This window comes from Cygnus olor, chromosome 11 (assembly GCF_009769625.2).
Source record: "Cygnus olor isolate bCygOlo1 chromosome 11, bCygOlo1.pri.v2, whole genome shotgun sequence".
NCBI lineage: Eukaryota > Metazoa > Chordata > Aves > Anseriformes > Anatidae > Cygnus > Cygnus olor.
In genome coordinates, this window is record NC_049179.1 from 7852957 (window position 1) to 7867892 (window position 14936).

Consider the following 14936-nt stretch of genomic DNA (forward strand, 5'->3'; position numbering starts at 1 on the left):
GCGCAGGGATTCTAGACCGTTCCAGGGCCGTGACGTCCGGCGGCGTCATTCCAGAAGATTCGGCTGGCGGCGCTATAAAAGGCGCGGAAGAGGCGGGGCTCGCGCAGATCCGGGCGGGCGGGCAGGCAGCGAGGCAGGGGGGACGCGGCGCTGAGTGGGGCGGCGGGCCTGGGGCAGTGAAGGGTGGTGAGCGTGGTGCGTCTCCCGCAGGGCAGGGCACCATGGTGAAGGAGACAGAGTACTACGACATCCTGCAGGTGAAGCCTACCGCCTCCTCCGAGGAGATCAAGCGCGCCTACCGCAAACTGGCGCTGAAGTACCACCCCGACAAGAACCCCAGCGAGGGCGAGCGGGTACGGGGCCGGGGCCGGGACCGGGCCGGGGGTCGCGGCGGGGCTTGGGGCTGCCTCGGCTGGGCAGGCCCCGCGTGGCCGCCGCCTGCAGGCCTCAGGGCCACTCCGCCGTGGATGCGGGGCCGCGGGGCGGCCTCCAGGTGGCGGCTACTGGGGCTGGCGCGGAGCTGCCCGGCCCCCTGCCGCCCGGGGGAGCTCCTCTGTTCTAGCAGGAGGACGGACGTAGCGCCCTTCCTGCGGCGCCCGGGATGAATGAAGGTTGCGGGTTTGCAAAGTGGGTGAAGAGATCTCGGCTTGGCAGCAGGCCTGATGCTCGGCCACGGCAGGAGGTCACGTTGGGGAGGAGAAGTGGATATGGCGGCTCCTTTCTGTGGTCATTGCTCTCACCATTCCTTACAGTTGCCAGGAGGAGTTCATTCTTAGCAGTGATGTTTTTTGAAGCAGGCAAAGCTAGAAGGACTCCTGCTGCCTTAATGGTCGTCGTGTTGTATTGGATGTTGTGAAGGTCAAAACTGGATCTACCTGCCAGCACTACTGTGCACGCTGGGGTTGCAGTGGATGAATTTGTGCCTATGAACAGGATGAGTCCTTTAGAGGAGCCGCAAATGCAGATGGATAGGGTAACTACCCAGAGGAAGTCATTCCATTGGGCTGAACCATGAGTGGACTGTTTACAGCACATCGGTTTTTTTTTAAAAAGAGAGACCCACTCAGCTTTCTACGTTGTGTATGAGAATAAAAGAGCTCCGCAACTGGAGAATTACAGAAAACAAATCAAACTTGAATTATAGGTTTATTTACATAGAAATGGGCCTGATAATTAATATCTTAATGTAAGAAAGGAAACACAATAATTGTGTATCTAATATAGTAATTCACAAACCTAAACTAGTTAAATAGTAACATAGGCTAAGTTAACTTCTAATGCTTTTATTTTTGGTCTGCCAGTTTACCTGGTCATAAGTAAATCATGTTGAAAATGAGCAAGTCATTTCAGTAATAGAAAATAACGTTGAAAAATGGGTTATTTTAGTAATAAGATTTAGTAATAGGAGCCTTTGGATGGCTTTTTAAAGAATGTAACATATCTGGATAAGGTTGATGTTTTGATGTGTATCCAAATTCCTTCCATTTGCAGTTAAACCAGTGCTTTGTCATTTAAACATTTGCTTAATTTTAGCTGGATATAGGAGCTCAGCAGCCATGAAAGATCCCTGTGTAGCTCTAGAGTGACTAGTGCTGCTGTGGCCAGAGAGCATCTGGGAACCCCCAAGACTTAGGGGATAGCATCATATCCCTTCCTAAACAGGTTCGTTAGCAACCCATGAACATCAAAGGAGCAGTTGGCATATGCCTGTAAGTTGGATGTGACTCGAAGTTTGTGTGTAATATGCTGATGGGTGGGAGGGAGAAGACGGCTGTTTTTCCTGGACAAAAGTGTATTATTAGGCTCTATTGTTGAGGGAGTTTGCTCTTGGAAAAAAACCAAACACTGCAAGAGTATTGTAGTGGCTCAATCTGAAGATTGAGTTGCACGTGAGAGGGTTACTTTTCCTCTTGGTCATAGTTGTTCAGAGCTTCTTTTTTCTTTTTAGTTTAAACTCATATCCCAGGCATATGAAGTTCTGTCGGACCCAAAGAAAAGGGACCTCTATGACCAGGGTGGGGAGCAGGCTATTAAAGAAGGAGGCCTGAGTGGCGGCAGCTTCTCTTCACCCATGGACATCTTTGACATGTTCTTTGGTGGTGGAGGCCGAATGAATAGAGAGAGAAGAGGTACACAGTTCTAAACAAGTTCTAGAAATTCTAACCATGCACTTAAGCATAAAACACGTGTGCTCTGGTACTGCTGTTCTGCTAAGTGCACATAGTGTGGGTTTTACTAGTTGAATTAATAGATCAAGTAAACTATGAATTTTAGTTATTCTAGTAGTAAGATTCTAATAAAGTAGATAACATGATGTAGCTATAGCAGTCTTTCTGATTAGTTGTGCTTATTTTTGTTAAAATGGGTATGGGCAATTTTTAGGGGAGGGGGAAATACTTGTCAAGATGGCTAGCAGATAAGTTTTAAGTTACCTTCTTTCTAAATTTGTGCCTCACTTGCTCATACGCTTTGGGCAACTTGCTTCAAAGGACACCATCAACTTAAGTTAACGTTGAATCCCATGAAAAGATGTGGGAGAAATTATGTGGCACTGAGTACGTACTGTCGCCAAAAGCCCATAATTTCTTCCTGTTCATTCCCAATGCCTGTTGGAAGAGCAAGTAGTAACTTGGTGACATGTCTTTGAAATCATGCTATGAAGTGGCATGGAAATATATAGGTAGGCCTAACAGCAATTTCTAAATTGACTAGATCTGAAGCTGGTAGTGTCCTTGCATCTTTCTGTTTTGGTTAAGCTTATAAAATTATGGGTAGAAGGAGGGGTTGGGTGGCTTTAATGATGCTTTACTTAACTACAGCTCAACTTCGTTCTGACCTAAGTGGGTGCAGCTTAGTGGAAGCTGATGGAACTGCACATGCTTTTAAGGGGGCTGAGCTCTGTTCAAAGTCTGGAATGAACTTAACATTTCTTCAGTGAGACTGCATGTATGAACAAGTATAGAAGCCTTTAAATAAGCATTAGTCCTCCCAGTAGCTGAACCAGAATTAATCTTTCTTTCTCTGTTTTTCCAAGGCAAGAATGTTGTGCACCAGTTAGGTGTATCTCTTGAAGACTTATATAACGGTGTTACAAGGAAACTGGCACTGCAGAAGAATGTTATCTGTGGGAAATGTGAAGGTAAAATAAGCAGTGGTTTCAAACACCTCTTATTCCAAGATTTTCGTGAAGAACATAGTGGAGGGCTAGGAATGAAGTATGATTTTTTTAATATATTTTTCTCCTTCCCGCCCCCGCCCCCCCCCCATCAGGCTGCTTTATGCCAATGTTCAGCCAAGAGTAAGGCCCTCTTCCTAGACAGTGGTGTTAACTTATTGGTCTAATGGCAGACTTGTACTCTCAATAAATTATCATTAAGGGCGCTTTAATTAAATACTTGAATCAGAAGCTTTAATAAACAGCTGTTTTGTTAAACTTTTTCTTGAATAACTGGCAGTAGAAGTGTAGCTTGAGTTGTGCAACTCATTTTACACCTCTTAAGCATCCATAATGCCTGATCTTCACTGAGGTAAATCTTAATGTAGTCTCGTATCTTAGTATGTTTTTGTTTTTTACTAAACAGATTCTTACCAAGGTTTTAATGGTAAATCTAGCTCTGGAAGGCTGTATGTTGATGATTGATTCAAAATTAAGATAATCGGGGGGGGGGGGAGGGAAGAGGGCTGGCAGTGAAGGGAGAGACTAATAAAATGAGCTGTGAGTAGAGAAGTTGGCTTTCTCTTTTTTATGTTAAAACTCCTAACTTGTGGGGCATGTTTGTCATGTAAACTAAATTCTAATTAAATTGGAATTGCATTACAGATCTACTTAAGTTGCTCAGAGGTTCTCTTGAAGTCAGTGAGTTGTAGCTTGACTATTGTAGAATAACTTTTTTTTTTCCCCTGAGATCACCTTTAACTTCTTTCGTTGAAGGCTATGGTGGAAAGCGAGGGGCAGTAGAAAAGTGCCCTGTGTGTAAAGGAAGAGGAATGCAAGTTCTAGTTCAGCAGATTGGACCTGGCATGGTACAGCAAATCCAAACTGTGTGTCCAGAATGCAAAGGCCAAGGTGAAAGAATAAATCCAAAGGACAGGTGTGACAACTGCAATGGCTGTAAGGTTGTAAGAGAGAAAAAGATCATTGAAGTTCATGTTGATAAAGGTGAGAGACATGTATTTGTTCTGCATCCCTAATCCCATTCTAATAATTCCATTGAGAGTAAACTGCTTTTCTTCTGCAGGTATGAAAGATGGTCAGAAGATAGTATTTCATGGAGAAGGTGACCAGGAGCCTGATCTGGAGCCTGGTGATGTTATAATTGTACTTGATCAGAAGGATCACGGTGTCTTTCAGAGGCGAGGGCATGACTTAATTACAAAAATGAGAATTCAACTCTCGGAGGCTTTATGTGGCTTCAAAAAGACTATTGAAACTCTTGACAACAGAGTCCTTGTCATATCATCTAGGCCAGGTAGGTCTTCAGAATTCTGATGCCATGCAAACTGCTTGTCTTTTGGATTGTGCTAGAGCTGTTTCTTAATCAGCTGATGCAACGAATCCAAACTGTGCTTGCAGTCATTTAAATCAGGAGTGGCAAAACTAAGAACTGAAACATTGCATGCAGAATTACAGCTAAAGCTGTCAAATGCTTCTTAGGAAGTCACTACTTCAGTTGGAGGATACAGGCCACGAGAGGCCAGAAACTTACATATCTGCTAATTCAGCCTGGAGGCTGTTTTTAAGAAAAGCTGATTTGCCTACAGTAGAGGAAATACTCAAACTTTTATTTGTTTTTCTTACTTTGCTTTGTTTTAGTGTGCTTCAGTATGTGCTGTTTTCTATAGATTGCTTTGTAACCTAAAGATTGTTTTTATTGGTTATGAAACCTCTGTCATGTAAGATGGCTTACAACTCCTGACATTTGTGCAGGTGAAGTGATAAAACATGGTGACCTAAAATGTATCTACAATGAAGGGATGCCTATCTACAAATCTCCAATGGACAAAGGCAGCTTAATTATACAATTTTTGGTAAGTTGACTACTTGATTTTCTGTAGCAAAGAAGTCTATTAGCATCAGGAGTAACTATTTGTTTAAAAAAAATAAAATTGTAGGTCCAGTTCCCAGAGCACCACTGGCTTCCAAGGGAGAAACTCAGTCTGCTGGAGGCTCTGCTTCCTCCACGAGAAGATGTTATGATTACAGATGAGATGGATCAGGTAGACCTTGAAGATTTTGACCCTAGTGAGCAAACCTACCGTAACAGTGGGGGAGAAGCATATGAAGAAGATGAAGAGGGTCCAAGAACAGGTGTACAATGTCAGACATCTTAAAGCGAGGTGGAATGGCTATCATCTAAAATGTAAATTTTCACAATGAAAACTGCATGGCTGTAATGGCCACTGCTTCTGGTTTTTGTGTTCAGCAAATTGAGTTGCTGCGCTGTCAGTATCACTTTTTTTTGTAACTAATTTATATTGTGTTCTTGTCTTTATATATAAAGCAAATCTCACACAGCTGAGAACCAACTGAGTTGGTATACGTTTTCTTGTGCTGTGAAGGTTCTCACTTTATTTCACCTATGCTATTTATATAAGACTCTGGCAATACTGCTAAGAAGTGGAGTGTCTTATGTAAATATTTTCATACTGGAAATTAATTTCATAGAATAAAACATAGCTGAAGTTACTTCTAATAAATAGAACTTCACGTTTTGTTTTTTCTCTTCATGCTTTGTAAGCTAGTCTTTTTAAACATGTTTCTCTAAGTTCCTTCTGAACTAATTTTGATGTCTTGGTGTATGCACTCAGTTAGCCAGCTAACTTTGTATTTCAAGAGTATTTTATTCCTGCCCCACTACTTCATAGTATGGTTCTCACGTCTCTTCCTTAACTACAGATGAGAGTAAGCTTCTTTCATCAGCTTAACTCTGTGTAAGTGTAATAAGGAGGTTATGAAGTATCTCTCTCCTGTGTATACAGTGCATGACTTCAGAATGATTTAGCCAGAGCTACTTCCCCCCAAAAATGATCTCTTTCAGAAACCTATTTTCTTTATCTCAGGCTTTCCTAGAAGGTGGTGTTCTATACTTCCTAGGGCTTTGGTACTCACGTTTTAAATAAAATGAATACTATAACAAAAGGCTGTGCCTTGCATATACTGTTGCTGCTTTGTACTATGCCAGGATAGCCAAGTAAAATTCTATTTTGTGTGTCTTTATAAAAGCAGCATTTGTATTGAAGTAGGGTTGAGAACAATAGTACCCATTAGTGAAACTAAACCATGATGAAGCTGCCCCCTGTCACCATACAATGGCTGGAACAGGTGTTCAACTTAAATGACCCTATCCCCCACAGAGGACCAACATTAAGATGAGCAAAGGCTATCATAATCTCAGTCACTCTTTTCCTAAAATAAGTTTGTTCAAGCTGGTCAACAATTTTTAGCTCTATTTTCGTGGGAAAGCCAGGAAGAAATACCAGTGGTAGATTAACTGACCAGTTACCTCACCCATGACTGCATATTTCCAAAAATACATTTTTCCAAGGATTAGTTACAGGTTACTTGAAACTGTAGCTTTTATTTTAGAAAAGTAAAGCTTTATTTCATGCTAAACAATAAAGATGGCATAAATTTAGCTGATTTTTCAGTGGGAAAGCAGATAAGCATTACTAAAATGCTTTTTACTAAATAAAAAAAACAAAACAAGGATTGCAGTGTTTCTGAGAACTGCCACAGAAGTTAACCAAAGGCTCTAATCAAGACATTTAAACAGGACAATCGTAGATATGGATTTCTTGGTCATCTCCAACAGATACAATTTTGGACCCACTTCCATTGTATTTCACTCCCCAAACCTGCAAATAGGACATAGGGAAGACGATACAGGGGAGGTAGTGAGACAAAACAAGTATTTATAACAAGTGTTTATTTATCTTTGCACCAAGTAATGTATATCAACTACACCAACCAAAAGAGGATTATTTAAGAACACCTTATCAGAGCTGATACAGTTACAATTTGTGCTTTAACAAGTTATAAGGCTTGTAACAAGTGATGAGACCTCTAGCTGCCTGGTAAGTTCTTACTTTCCGTTCCTATTGACTGCAGATTATGCAGCCTTAAGATACTTGAAAAATACCAAAGTGTACTTGCCCTGGTTAGCATAAATCTGACTTAACTTTTTCACTCTTAGCTTCCATCTTTTCTTGAGTGTATTTTGAAGTGCTTTTCATGCAGACTGAGAAGCAGCATATGATAAAGAATGATCAAGTTTATCCTTGGGTTAATCGAGAGTCATTTACTTACCAGTGCAAAACCAAGAGAAGTTCAGGTCAGTCCTCTGGCTTGAGCTAAAAACTTAAAAACCTGTGAATGACTCTCACTCATCCCTTTCATTAGGATAACATCAAGAAGAATGAAGTCTATCCAGCACATTAACACAAAGTTACAAAATAGCTGTATCAACAACATGTTTTGGGGGAAACCCCATATGCCATTTTGCTTTGGTACCTAAAAACGAGAGGGATCAAGTGTTCCAGGGGGCTGACGCAGCCCTGCCTTTCACAAATCCATGTAACTACAACTGAAACAACACTAGAAATCCAATTATGCTTGGTATCAAAATCCTCACAGCTGCAGATATCTGAAAAGGGGGTTACCAGCAAAAAAGTACTGTGGAAGAAAGAGCCTAAATATGCAGGAATTTCCCTTCTTAAGTCTTCTCTTAAACATTAAAATACAGCCTTGTTCTACTTAACACCTAACATTTGGAAAAAAAGTAATCTCTTTACTCAATTATAGCTTTTCTTCAGCAAAAGTAAAACCGTTTCAAGGATAGTTTCAAACATTTTTTAAAAATACCATCTTTTTAAATAACCCCCTCCCCCTTACATGTGCACACACTATGTAAGTGATAAAAATAAATAAGACCATATAAATAAAAAATACAGTCTGATACGAATCCATTTGGCCCCTCAAGAGTGCCCTTGTTTTAGACCTGTAAAAATGGACTCTGTGGAAGAGCTCAACCTATACCACTCTTGGAGTATTAGATTGATATTAAGTGCCTAAAAATTGCAGTTTTTAAGATTTCATTATAGCAAGCTGAAGTCCAACTCCACTTTTAAGCACAAGCACGCACAACTGCACAACTTAAGTTTTCCTGTTTACGGTAATTTAGATTAAGTGACGGTAGACCAGACAGTTTTAAGCTGGTAACATACCTGATCTTGGTGGTCAAAGAAAGTGTGAACACAGGTTCTTGTTCCAGCATCCCAAACTTTTACACTTTTATCAGATGAACTGGAAAAGTAATCAAAAATTAAGTTAATAGATTAACTATAGTTTATTTCAGAGCTTAAAAGATAGGGATAAATTAACAAAGATTTACATCTTCCACCAGGTCCCAGTAACCTTTAAGATACATCACTGTTTCAGTATCTGCAATGTGAAAATGAGGACTCCTGTTTTAGCCAGAAAATTCTTTGAAAATGCTTGATCCAAAGATCAAGAAACGCCTATTACATATACTGGGTCCCCCAACTGTCTAAGCTGTTTTAAGAGTTGTTAAGACAGTTCAACTCAAATCAACATGTACTACTACTACATTAGGTAGTCCTTGTTTTTTAACAGCAGCTTTTCAGATATTTAGAATCCAATTGCCCTTCTTTTTCATTAAAATATTTTTCATTTGTAGGGAACTACACTGCAGTGAGATGACTTACACTATAAAATAGTATTGACTACAACTGCTATCACATCAGAAATTGGCTTGAGTCTTTTATTGTAATGTTTGCTACTCCATTACAGATTTCACTGCAGTTTGAACACATCTACTTTCTGATTAATCTCCATTTATAAATATAAAACTTTTTTTTTTTTTTTAAATAAGCATAAGAGTTTAAAATCCTCATTACCTGGAAACAAAATGGGTATCATCAGGACAAAATGCTACATTTAATACCCAGGATCCATGACCACTTAATGTGCCAGCCAAGTTTGCATGCTGTCTGTAGGAAGAACAAATTTAGAACACAGAATTACAAGATCAACATTTGGTTTGTGAATTCCAGGGAAAAAACAACTAGAATATACTGTAATTAGCACAGTCACGAATAGTTCAATGGAAGGATCATGGAAGGAGGACATTTGGATCTGGACATTTTTTCAACCAAGCTGTCTTGTGTTGCAATAGGTTCTGGTTTTCCATTTCAAAACTTAAAAAGAGGTCACTACAAAGATGCATAGGTGGACAAAACAGTTTGGCCTGGAAAACTTCTATAAAGAATGCACAGTAATGCAGGTATAGGGGAGTGAAGATGACTGAATCAGTGCCTTTTCCTCCCCAGGAAACTCCTCCAATTTTTGGCTCCAATTTTTGGAGAAAAGTAAACAATGTCACTTCAGGTAGGTACTGATGTTTCAGATGTACAAACACAAACACACCAGACAGATATACAAAACAATTAGCCTGTTGCTTACAGGGCCAAATATGAGGAAAATTGATTTCAAACTTAAGACTATCATCTACCTATGTACTTCTTAAAAAATGCAGGATTTAATGTTTTATTATTTAAGCTAAGGTTACTTATTCAATAAAGAATTCTCCAGAAGCCAAAGGGAATTACATTTTTTACGTCATCAGCTTTTTCGAACAGTTACTTTACTGTTAGCATATGTTGCAAAATGAAAACTCACACATCGTAGATTTTGATATAGCCGTCATCTGAAGCAGTTACAAGTAACTGAGAATCTGGAGAAAATGTCAGTGAACGAATAGGCATCGCGTGACCTGAAATTCAAAGTTTTGCATGGCTCAGAATTTATCTCTACTGCTTACTAATGGCAGCAATAGTAGTGAGAGTTACATCAGAACAGCATTCCCTGTTAAAAGAAAGCAACCTCTATGCCTCTGCTGGCTTCTTCACACAACATACAATGGAAACTGGCAGTAATTCTGAGCTTTGAAAGTTAAAGCATGTCCAATGCAACATAAAAGTACTCTTTCCAGCTGAGGATCTTAATTAGAAGTGATGTAGGAAAACATAATTTTCTGAGCTCACAATGCTTTCTAATATGACAAGTGTCATGTTTTCTAATATGATTTCTTAACGTTTGAAGTTGTTGGGTTCTATATTATGCACTGGGCAGAATCTGCATGAACAGTAAAAGCACACATCTTAAAAATGTGTATCTTTTACAACATAGTATGTTCAGTTGTTTTCTGAAACAGGAATACTTTGCTATAAATCCGATACCATATTCAAAAGAAAAATCATATGTATAGCAGCACAGATTTGGCTTAGTCTCACTTGCAGTGCACTACAATACAAGAAGCAACTGCAAGTTAAGAAATGAGTTAAGCATTACTGACTTGATATTTTAAGGTAGGGATGGGATTTATGCTACAAGCCTGAGTTTACAGTTTGCCTCTTATTTTGCAAGTTAGAGTACGCTAAATAAGTAAATGAATAAATAAAATCTAATGGACAGAAACGTCAATTCAATTATGCTGTGGCTGTTGTATCCAACTCCAACTTATGTTATATCCTTCAGTTTTCCTGAATGAAGCCAGAACTTGGGTACTGCAAATAGGCAAACCATTACCTTCTAGTGTGTGCAGAAGTTTTCCAGTTGCAATATCAAAAATATTGATAATGCCATCTATCGCTCCACTGGCTAAGTATTTCCCATCTGGACTCTGTAATAAAACAGAGGAAGTATGCATTTAACAACTGTATGAATTTATGCTATGTACCTCCCCTCCCGATGCTCTTAGCGGCTTGTCACAAAGCATGGCTGACAATATCACGTAGAAATAAAGTTATGAAAGAAAAAAAATGGTTTATAACGTATTACCACATATTTCACATAAGAGATGATCAGTTGCTGTTCTTACATATGCAATGCTAAGGATGAACTTTCCTCTGGTATCCAGAGAATATTCTTTTTTTCCAGTTTCAACACCAAAAATATTTACTTTTCCCACATGACTTCCTGTTGCAAGGTACTGGGAATCAGGTGAAAAAGCCAGGGACCAAGCATCAACTATATTATAAAACAACAACAACAACAAACAAACAAACAAAAAATTCAGTTAGCTGAATACTGTTGTTAGTCCTTATCCAATGTCAGTTCTAAATGCGTATGTTTAGACATTTATCCCTGGCTACTCTTAATACTCCAAACTCTACTAAATATTCTAGGAGCATAGAAACTCATTAATGTGAACTTCCTTTTAATGGAGTAGAGCATGAGACATTTATTTAAGTTTAGTGAAAGATGACATTTTCTACTAAGATCTCAAGTTTAGTAGCCCTTACTGCAACAACAAATTTAGCGTTTAAGGCTGCATATGTGAAGTATAAATTCGTTCTTTTCTCCTCATGTTGACAGCTATTGTACCAGTGTAAGAAAGCAACAACTAGCAGTTAGCAAAGCACAGAAGATGCAGGAGAATCATGCAGATATATGAATGTAACATGGATCAACATGCCTTGCAAGTGAATTAAAAAACCTTTCAGAGTAACATAATATATTTATCTGGCACAATGTAATTCACATATTTTTCTGTACTCTTTATGATTAATTACCTAAAACACTCCAAGATTGTTCTTAATTAAGGGACTGCCAATGGATCAATGAAGTAAGAATAAAATCTTAGGCCCTGCGTTCCAACTTAGAGAATGCAACATCAGTTTAGACTTCAGCTTTACCCTACTTTGACTTGCTCCCTTAGGGTTGGATGTACTGCATAAATAAGCATCACACATATGGCTTAAATTCAATTCAGATATAACTAGAAATCAAGACTCAGACTTTCTTTGTAAACCAGTCTGAGTCAGTGTTTGGGTCATTTTTAAAAATATATTAACGTATCTATAAGAGCAAGCTGGTTTCCATTCTGCTTTATCTAACAAAAAGCATATCTAAAAAAGCATAGATAGTGTAAAAATGTAAAACCGTCTGATATTACTTTATGTTGAATTGATAAAAATCACTCAGATTTTAAGATTCTGCAAATCAAGAAAGATTTAAAAAAAAATCCCAGTCATCTCATATACCCTAATTATACAATGTACAGTAGTTACCACCTAGGTTTAGGAAATTTCTTACACACAGTTTAACACTGATATCTTACCAGGACCAGCATCTATTGACTTGACCTGTTTGCCAGTTTCTAAATCCCAAAGGCGAATATGGGCATCTAGGGAGCTGGATGCCGCAATGGAACCCGTGTGGCTGATATCCACAGATACCACACCTAGTTGGTGACCCTCTAACGTCCACTGTAGATCCAATTTTTCATCATTCCTTTTGTTAAAGGGAAAGAAAAGGCCAGTTATGAATAGCTGGGGGTACTTAACCGAAATCCTACCTCAGATAAAACAAATAAACAAATTAACCCACACTTCTCAATTCTGGTCAACCACAGGAAAATAGAAGTACCCATGGAAAGTGAGGACAGCTATGCACAAATTGCTCACTGTACTCAAAGGAAAGAAACAATGAATGATTTATCGTATTGCTGAAAAGCATGTACTTCATTTTAAGTTTGCAAGTAGTCCCACAAAAATCTCCATCCCACAGCAGTACATGAGTATTTGCACAGCAGACTTAATCTGCCAGCACAACATGAAACAATGACAAACATTTTTAGAATATCACACAAAGCTACTCAAGTAACTAAAGTGAAGCACAGACTTAATATTGCTCTGGCTAAGAGAGAGGAAAACTGCAAAAATACACTTCAGTGTCACTTGTATGAGGATTATGAAGATATTTTTTTTTTTAGTAAGAAAGGAAGGTAAAAATTTCCTCTTTTACTTTGTTCTCATTACTCCTTTCACAGTATACATGCTCCCAATGCACTGTCCTATAAAAAGCTTCATTTCTAATTCTTTGGTTTCAAAATGCATCAAGTTCTACCGTTCTCTCGCAGAAGACACATAAAATTCAATGTATATTTTCAGAAGGGTTTGCGTTCTTCCCAATTTAAAGCACATTGGAATGCTACCACTCCTAGAAAAACCATGTACCAACGAAGATAAGCTTGCTCAAGAGCTGTGCCATGCTACCTGTTGTGGAAATTTAAGACTGCTGTAAGTCCACACTGACTACTTCCCAGGGTTAAAACCGGTTTTAACCATTCAGTATGGAGCACTTCACTTACCACTTCCAGACCTTCACTAGATCGTCCAAAGAACCAGAGATCACTGTTTCAGAACCATCCTTTTTGTTCTTTCCCCAGGCAACTGACCAGATGGCATCATCGTGAGCTAAAAGAGAATATAAACATAGAAACTAAAAGTTAAGGTGGTTTCTTTTGATAGAAGATGACAACCAATTTTTACTTCCCATTATAGGCTGGACACGTATGTAATATTCAGAGGAGATAGACCAATTAATGTCTTGACATGACACAGAGTAATTCAATTTAAACCAGGAAACTGCTCCTTTTTGTGTTTTTTTTTACTATTTTAAGATTGCTCTGACAAAGATCTACATTGTAGCTGTATTTTGACATTTTTATGAAAGGAAGTTTTAAAGCATATGTAGCTGGTTTATCAGGCAAAAAACATGGAGTTTTTTTATCATAAGTCTATTGCATCTGCTGCAGCAAGAACATGCTACTCTAGTCACAGTACCTACAGACTTCTCCTGGGACAACTTCAGCATATGAGAGTCCAACCACCAAAAAAAGTCACATAGGCTTTGGTAATGCTAAAATTGCCTGTTTAATGTTAGCAGCAGACCCCCTTGCACTTCAGGTCTATCAGTGCTCTGGGAGCCTTATCACCGCTTTTATTGTTTCAAAGCACACAAGGTCTATGTTCACCAAGGTCACTGTTGAAAAACAGCACAGATATGTTTAAGCTATTCAGATTTACATGTCATATAAACATAACCTAGGTGATCTCAGACGCATATCTGCTTTACATTGCCCAATGAAGCCAGTATTATTTAATATATATTAGTGTCTTCTCACCTTGCTCTTGCTTGAAGAGAATACCGTACTAGAAAGAAAAAATAATTAGTATTACGCATAAGCAGCCTAAAAAAATATATATGTATGTATATATATCAAACCAACAATTACTTCACTTAAAATTAAGTTCTGATTTACCTGCGTGGTCATGTCTTTATGGAAGCAATCTTAACAAGAATGCTCTGGAAGGAGAAAACCCATTAGGCTCAACAATAAGACTCTGACTCAGAAACACCACTCTGGAAGGAGAAAACGCAGTAGGCACAGGAGTAAGGCATGAAGAAACCGCTGCCTTTGGGGCACCCCCACCTCCCCACGGGACCCCTGCCACCACCACTCCTCCTTCACAGCCACAGCGCGCCCTGAGCTACCGGGACGCACCCTGAGGTACCGGGCCGAGCCGTGACAGGCCGTGAGGTACCGAAACGCGCCCTGAGGTGCCGTGAGGGGCCGTGACCCGCCCTGAGGGACCGTGACGGGCCGTGAGGTGCCGTGAGGTACCGGTCCGAGCCGTGAGGTACCGGGAGGTGCTGAGCCAGGCCACCGGGATTTCTGTCGCCGCCGTCGCGCAATGATGAGGGCTTCTCGGCGCCGCGACGATAGAGAGGGGCGGTGGCGGCGCCGCGCTCTCTGCCGCCGCCATGTGGCGATGGAGGCTCCGCTCCCTGCGCCTCAGCTGAGCAGCGAGCAGCGCCGCGGCAGCGACTCACGCCGGCGGCGTCCCCGGTGCCGCTGAGGTAAAGCGGGGCTGAAGGCGCCGCCGGCTGGTCCCGCCGCCCTCACACGTCCCCTCCGGCTGCTGCAGATCCTCGGGGAGCGCCTGTCCCTCCCTGGCTGCCTGGCGGCGCGGCCGGGGCGCTGCCCGCCCGGCCCTGCCATCTTCCTGGGCACGGCCGCTGAGAGGCAGCCGGCTGCTCGCCGCCCGGCCGACCCCGGTTCTCCCGCTCG

At 40.4% G+C, this 14936-nt stretch overlaps 2 protein-coding genes across 8 annotated transcripts; one reads left to right on the forward strand and one right to left on the reverse strand.

Annotated features, from left to right (window-relative positions):
* The first annotated feature begins 91 nt into the window (after window positions 1–91).
* DNAJA4 (DnaJ heat shock protein family (Hsp40) member A4) lies at window positions 92–5712 on the forward strand. Of its 2 annotated transcripts, XM_040569427.1 has the most exons (7): window positions 92–353; window positions 1949–2129; window positions 3035–3139; window positions 3932–4159; window positions 4239–4469; window positions 4928–5028; window positions 5113–5712. In XM_040569427.1, the coding sequence occupies exons 1-7, from the start codon at window positions 222–224 to the stop codon at window positions 5329–5331; spliced, it is 1197 nt and encodes a 398-aa protein (XP_040425361.1). In that variant the 5' UTR covers window positions 92–221; the 3' UTR covers window positions 5332–5712. The 2 variants fall into 2 exon arrangements, with proteins under 2 accessions (XP_040425361.1, XP_040425362.1); XM_040569428.1 differs by lacking the exon at window positions 1949–2129 and having other exon boundaries at window positions 157–353.
* An 846-nt stretch (window positions 5713–6558) lies between these two features.
* On the reverse strand, window positions 6559–14606 carry WDR61 (WD repeat domain 61). Of its 6 annotated transcripts, none has more exons than XM_040569435.1 (11): window positions 14510–14606; window positions 14127–14170; window positions 13989–14016; window positions 13173–13278; window positions 12141–12313; window positions 10899–11047; window positions 10607–10700; window positions 9698–9791; window positions 8917–9009; window positions 8224–8302; window positions 6559–6855 (listed from the first exon to the last, which is right to left on the reverse strand). In XM_040569435.1, the coding sequence occupies exons 2-11, from the start codon at window positions 14136–14138 to the stop codon at window positions 6766–6768; spliced, it is 918 nt and encodes a 305-aa protein (XP_040425369.1). In that variant the 5' UTR covers window positions 14139–14170; window positions 14510–14606; the 3' UTR covers window positions 6559–6765. The 6 variants fall into 6 exon arrangements, with proteins under 6 accessions (XP_040425369.1, XP_040425367.1, XP_040425370.1 ...); XM_040569433.1 differs by having other exon boundaries at window positions 14127–14227; window positions 14510–14556; XM_040569436.1 differs by having other exon boundaries at window positions 14490–14556.
* Window positions 14607–14936: the final 330 nt, after the last annotated feature.

Coding starts and splice junctions, on each gene's coding strand:
- DNAJA4 (XM_040569427.1), top strand. CDS start 222: ATGGTGAAGGAGACAGAGTACTACGACATCCTGCAGGTGAAGCCTACC. Junction 354..1,948: donor ACCCCAGCGAGGGCGAGCGG/GTACGGGGCCGG, acceptor TTTTCTTTTTAG/TTTAAACTCATATCCCAGGC. Junction 3,140..3,931: donor TATCTGTGGGAAATGTGAAG/GTAAAATAAGCA, acceptor CTTTCGTTGAAG/GCTATGGTGGAAAGCGAGGG.
- WDR61 (XM_040569435.1), bottom strand. Junction 10,701..10,898: donor TCATCCTTAGCATTGCATAT/GTAAGAACAGCA, acceptor GTTTTATTACAG/AGTCCAGATGGGAAATACTT. Junction 6,856..8,223: donor TCTTTGACCACCAAGATCAG/GTATGTTACCAG, acceptor TCCTATTTGCAG/GTTTGGGGAGTGAAATACAA.